Genomic DNA, 6,455 nt, shown 5'->3' with positions numbered 1-6,455 from the left:
GATGGATGTTGTGGTGGCTGATGCACTGGTCTCAGCTGCGCTCCATGCCTTGTGAATCTCCCCCACATTCTATAACTGGCTTTGCTTCACAATCCTCCCAAGGCGGCAATTATCCCTGTTACTTCAGCACTTTTTTCAACCTCACATTTCCTTCCACTCAACTTCACAGTGATATGCTTGGATACAGCGTTCTGAACATCATCACATTTAGTGATGATGTTTTGCAGCTTTTGACACACTTTTGGGTTGTATCAAATAATGTACTGCCAGCCATTTGACAAGTCAGCAGTATTTCCCATATTTATAAAAAAAATAAAATACCCGTTTTCTTTTGGTGCAATGAAACATTGCAATAATGAACAGTAAATTTAAGGCAGTAATTATAAAAATATAATTGTCACTATGTCATTGTAATAGGTCTATATGTGAGCTTAGATCTTTTAATTATAAAAACAAATTCACTTCACACTAAGTCAGTTTATCCCAACTCATCTTTCATCAATAATTAGCAAGGTTACCTTGGCTACCGCCTATAATTGGGACTTAATAACTAAGTCAAGTGAATCACATGTTTGAAAGCTTCTTTTTTCTGTTAATGGTGATAGTTTTCCTCTCAAAGTTAATGAAAACATGACTTTTAAAATATTCTAATTTCTTGCACATAAATTATTAAATGAAAAAGGATATATATATTATATATGTACCCCATTGAAAACCTCATGATTATTTAACCAAATATTGATTTTTGAACTCTTCTCCAGTTAAAACATTACTATTCCTGTTTCTAAATGATTATGAACTTGATTCTTTCCATTATTTAACGTCTGGAAGATCTGCATCTCTTTGGTTATTTTGACCGTTTCTCATTTTCTGCAAATAAATACTAAATTATTGCTTGGAACTTCAGAAACATGTCAATAGTTCATAGAATAAAAGAACAATGTTCATTTTACTCAAATATACACCTATAAAAAGTAAAATAAAAGAAGCCAATCATTTTTAGTGAACTCATTTTTTTTTCTATATTATTCGTTTAAAAGCCCACATAGAGGAGGGGTGGGAAAGAAGGAGGGAGGGGGATATGGAATGAGGATGGAGAGACTTGAGCAGAGAGAGAGACGGAGTGCAGCAGAGGGAGGGAGGGAGAACACCGACTCGGTTATTCACGGACCTCTAACAGAAGGAACCAGGAACAGAACCGAACACGACAGCCTCAAACAGTTAATACCGATCATGGACTTCCAATCCCGGGGAGCGGGCGGCGGAGCGGCCGCCAGACTGGAAGCTGCTGACTTTGGCCCCCTCCCGGGCTCGTGGCCCCCTCTCGTCCTCTGAAGCCGGCGGAGGAACTTCACCGGAAGCCCCTGCGAGGCGCAGCCGGGCACAGGCTCAATAGACTCGGTGTAGGAGAATCTTAAAGGAAGATCCTGTGCTATGAAAGTCCATACATCCCCCGGAGTTTGTTTTTGGGTCAGAACCATGCAGACTCAGCGCGATGTCATTTATTTAAACTGCAGCGGAGCGCAGCGGGAAGGATGCGGAGTTTATTCTACCTGTGTGCGCAGCGCTGTGCGTGGAGCCAAGCGGAGCGAGTCGGCGTGAACAGGGGAGACTTTCTACTTTCCTGAAGGTGAGAAATTCAGGATTGGGAAGCCTATTGAATTTATTAGACAGAAAACTTTATTCTCTGAAAAAAATCATCTTTATAAGTCTTAAAATATATCTGTTTAATCAAAAAGGGTTTAAAATTTTTCGCTGATAGTAACAGATCTCCTGTCCAATAAATCCCGAACTTTCTTCTCCATGGAGCAAAGGGCTTGGATTATCATGTTTCAAGTCTGACGCAGAAAACCACGCTTAAGAATCGCGGTCATCATAATCAGCCTCAGCTTGATGGCTTATTTGCCCCCCAACACCCGAAGCCGAGAACATTACATAACTATTGAGCTGCCTTGGCCAGAAATCAATGCAATCTGTCAACAGGCTGCTGCCGTTTCATCACTTCTCACAGTCTGACTAACAAACACAATGAATGCATCCCAATCACGCTGTCATCAGAGCTCCAGCAGGAGGTTTTAAAGATGAGTTTTCTTGATTTTTGACAATTATAACAGATTGTTGCCCCTCCTGCTGAACCCAGTGATGAAGAAACTCTACACTTTGTTTAAATGCTCTGACCTTGTAGTCACAGCAGTACCTTTCCTCTCTGTGAGAGGCCCACATCGATCTTAGTTGTGTCCCTCTGCAAGGAATTTGTTTCATCTTATCTGTGCTGACAGGCTGCGTTCATCACCTTCCTACAGTTCTCCTCTCCTCCGGCACCGTCAGACTTAATGAATCAGACACGGGGAAGAATACAAAGTCTCGCTGAGAAAAAATGCAGAGCAGGAATTTGACTTTGGAGCAAGCAGGCTGCTCTTATCTTGAGGTTGAGCTCAGTGAGGAATGCTGCTCTGTGCAGTATTTTTGCTGGTTAGTTGTTTTCAGCATATATTTTGCTTCACTGTCAACTTGTGAAGCAGATAAACTCCTTTTCATGCCGTCTCTCTCCATATCCATTTAAATACTGTGCTACACTATGCGTCTGAATAAATATATTTGAACTATCTGTATGCTCGCTTGCTCCAGTTAACAAGAAATGAACGCAGTTTGGCAGAATAACAGCTTTTTTGACAACCAGAAATGAAACCTAATTTTTTTTTTTGTAAATTGTGTTTCTGCTGCAGGTTTGCGCGTGAGGCCACATTGGCGTTTTGTTGAGGAACTGTCGTCAGGTCATGACGTGATGATCCCCAGGAATGCATGCGACTTCATCAATCCTCAGCACCACACTCTGAATTCTGCTTTGTGAGCCGATGGAAAAAAATCTGATGGACTTTATGAACCAGTTCAGAATGGGTGGGTGTGGGTGAAGGAATAACATCCATTAGTGTATCCCCTTTTTTTTTTTTTTTTTTTTTTGGGAACCTCAGGACAACCAATTACTGAGGAATTGCTGAGGACTTTCCACAACATCAGGATGGACACAGTACATAGATCTTATGATTCCTCAGCTGGAATTTTTGATTCTTATTATTTCAATAAATCCTATAGTTACTTTCTCTGATGTTGCTGTATTGAATCATATGAAATGGAGATACTGTGGCGTTTATGGAGTAAGGACTGGACCTCCTTAGTAATACCGTGGATTCCTATACTGCTAGGTCTTCATCTTCAGTTTTCACGAGCCTCTAACTGTCCCGAAGAGTGCCGCTGTGACCGGACCTTTGTTTACTGCAACGAGCGGAGCTTGACCTCAGTGCCTCTGGGAATCGGTGAGGGCTACAAGACCATTTACCTACACAACAATCAGATCAATAATGCCGGCTTTCCGCTGGAGCTACACCATGTGGCCTCTGTGGAAACTGTGTATCTCTATGGTAACCAGCTTGATGAGTTTCCAGTTAACCTCCCAAAAAATGTAAGAGTTCTCCATCTGCAGGAGAACAACATTCAGACCATCTCTCGGGCAGCTCTGGCTCAGCTTCTTCGCCTAGAGGAGCTGCATTTGGATGATAACTCAATTTCTACTGTTGGAGTGGAAGAAGGGGCATTTAGGGAAGCCTTGAGCCTAAAGATGCTCTTCTTGACCAAAAACCACCTGAGCAGTGTGCCTATTGGTCTCCCAGATGACCTGAAAGAGCTAAGGTTGGATGAGAATCGGATTGCGGTCATTGCAGAAGAAGCATTTCAGAATGTCACCCGGCTGGAACGCCTGCTGTTAGATGGAAACTTGCTGACAGATGAAGGGATCTCACCTGGGACTTTTCAAGACCTGGTCACCCTGAGAGACTTGTCTCTAGCTCGAAACTCATTAACTTACCCTCCCCCACTCCTTCCTGGAGAGATGCTCGTTAAGTTAAACTTTCAGGAAAATCAGATAACCAAGATCCCTGTGAAAGCATTGGCAGGTCTGCACAGGCTAGAGAAGTTAGATTTTTCTAATAACCAGCTGCAGTCACTGGTGACTGGAGTCTTTGATGGGCTTGGGAGTCTCAGGCAGCTCACTGTCCGGAACAACCCGTGGCTCTGTGATTGTGGCATGCATTGGGTGGTGTCATGGCTCAAATCTCTTCCTGCATCGTTGAATGTGCGTGGGTTCATGTGCCATAAACCTGAAAAGTTCAGAGGTATGGTAATCAGAGAGCTGAGCGCTGACCTGGTCCACTGCACCAAGCCTGCTTCTACATTTGCAACTGCTACGAACTCAACTGTTTCCATTTCAACAGACTTCCCTTTGGTTACTCGACATGTTTCCTCCTCAAAACGACCCCTAACCACACTGCCCACTCTCTACACCATCTACACAACCAGGGAGGATGGACTGCGGACTAAGCAGCCTCTACAGGTTACTTTCACAATCTTAAATGGGTCGGATATCCATGTACGCTGGTTGGCTTCTTTTCCAGTCACTGCCTATAAGGTGACCTGGGCCAGAATGGAGCCCAGTCTGACCGGAGATACGGTCAGAGAGAGGATAGTGGGTGGGGATCATCGAGGGATCCGACTGACTAATCTTGAACCCAAGTCAACGTATCGGATCTGCGTTATTCCCTTGGATGCTTTCAATAATTACAGGCCCAAGGATGACACTCTTTGCACCGAGGCTGTGACAACTGCAGCCTTTTTCAGCCCAGATAACAACAACAGGAGACGCTCTGGGCCTGAGCAGGCAACACAGCCAGAATCTAGCTCGCCACTCCTTCTGGCTGGGCTCATTGGTGGGGCTGTGATTGTGGTGCTGGTGGTTCTGCTCAGTATCTTCTGCTGGCACACGCACAAGAAGAGTCGCTCGGAGTGGAAGTACAACCGGGGACGTAGAAAAGACGATTATTGTGAGGCTGGCACCAAGAAAGATAATTCCCTCCTGGAAATGACTGAAACAGGCTTCCAGATAGTGTCGCTCAACAATGAGCAGCTCCTCAAGGGAGATTTCCGCATTCAGCCAATCTACAGCCCTAATGGAGGAGTCAGCTTCAGAGACTGCCCCACAGTGAACACCACCACAATGTACTGCAAGAATAACGTTCAGGATCATGATTCATGATGGCTCTCGAAAACCATCAGGAGTTTCCTAAAACTGTTTGGACATTTTTGAACTTTGTAAAGTTATAATGATTTAAAAGTTGTCTTCAAAAATGTAATTTATACAACTGACTTGACCATCTCTTTTACATAACATTGTCGGATTTATAGGTTGTTGTTTTTTGGAGTAGTGATGTTGCAGTTCTGTGCACAAACGCATATAAAGAAACATTTTTTTCTAAAAAATTGAGGATGACTTGTTTTACTGTTATCGTGTAAGGTTTTTGCAGATGAATTTTATAAGAAATCTTGATAGATATGAGGATAACAGATTTTTGCCACCAGAGGGTGTAGTTTTTCTGTTATGAGCTGTGTGGTTGCAGTCAGGTGAGAGTATTAGATTCTCCAAGAAGTGTTGGACCATATGCAAACCATTTTGTCTCTGCTTTAGAAAGAAATTTAAAGGTCACATTCATTAAACACTCAGAAAGTGGCAGGCTGCAGAGCTTTCACCTGCGTCTCCAGTTTAATACATCATCACAGCAAAGTGGGTCTTGTTATCAGCACCTGCTGTGATTGGTGTTGGTGTCACAAAGTGAGCTGCAAAGAAGCACAATATCTGAATGTTACAGTCCTTAAAACAAAAGTATTTTCTTTGAGATTAATTTTGACCATTTTTCAGCAGAAGAATTTATTAATGTGCCTTGAAGTTATCAGCTTAAAATGTGTTCAACATCCATGTTTTTGCACAAGATGTATCCTTGTATATACAATTTAATGGAATATTGTGAATAATACTTTTGCTTCTCTTTATTTATTTATCTTGTGACACTTTTAATTAAAATGTATCTCCAAATGGAAATTTATTCCAGACTCTGGCTTAGCAGGAGCAACATTTGATGGTGTAATGTGGGTTAGCACAGGGTTCTGAATTACAAAGAGATGAATAAATAGTACAGTTTAGACCACAGCACCTGTAATCTCTGAGTACCGATATGAAGTAATTTTAAATTTGTATGAGGAGTTCATTAAGACAGCCTTTGACAAGTTGAACAGATCACATATTTCAAAGGTGCTAAGGTGGGGTCTTTGTAAGATAATGCATTCTTAAAAGGGCAAATGAATTAAATAAATTTCCAACTATTTTTCAATTACTGGGATTGAATTCCATTGATGGTGAGATTCTGTTCCTAACAAATGAGTCCAAGCATCTCCACTTATTTAATATTCATCTCCACAAATGGCATATCTCGAAGGGAAACCCAGACATCCCCTGTTTTCAGTGACATCTGATTAGACATAGAGGCAACTTTATCAGATTGTCAAAGCCTTTGACCGTATTCGGTTTCAGCTCCTAACCTTATCTCTAAGCCTTCATGGTCACCCAACAG

At 42.2% G+C, this 6,455-nt stretch overlaps 1 protein-coding gene across 1 annotated transcript; it reads left to right on the top strand.

Annotated features, from left to right (window-relative positions):
* Nucleotides 1–1,150: 1,150 nt before the first annotated feature.
* si:dkey-87k14.1 (leucine-rich repeat transmembrane protein FLRT2) lies at nt 1,151–6,209 on the top strand. Its single transcript, XM_055053573.1, has 2 exons — nt 1,151–1,630; nt 2,727–6,209. Exon 2 carries the CDS (start codon nt 3,131–3,133, stop codon nt 5,084–5,086), a length of 1,956 nt encoding a protein of 651 aa, XP_054909548.1. The 5' UTR covers nt 1,151–1,630; nt 2,727–3,130; the 3' UTR covers nt 5,087–6,209.
* Nucleotides 6,210–6,455: the final 246 nt, after the last annotated feature.

This window comes from Poeciliopsis prolifica, unplaced genomic scaffold (assembly GCF_027474105.1).
Source record: "Poeciliopsis prolifica strain line A6 unplaced genomic scaffold, Auburn_PproV2 SCAFFOLD037, whole genome shotgun sequence".
Classification (NCBI taxonomy): domain Eukaryota; kingdom Metazoa; phylum Chordata; class Actinopteri; order Cyprinodontiformes; family Poeciliidae; genus Poeciliopsis; species Poeciliopsis prolifica.
This window is presented reverse-complemented; position numbering and strand designations above follow the sequence as displayed.

Coding starts and splice junctions, on each gene's coding strand:
- si:dkey-87k14.1 (XM_055053573.1), top strand. CDS start 3,131: ATGGAGATACTGTGGCGTTTATGGAGTAAGGACTGGACCTCCTTAGTA.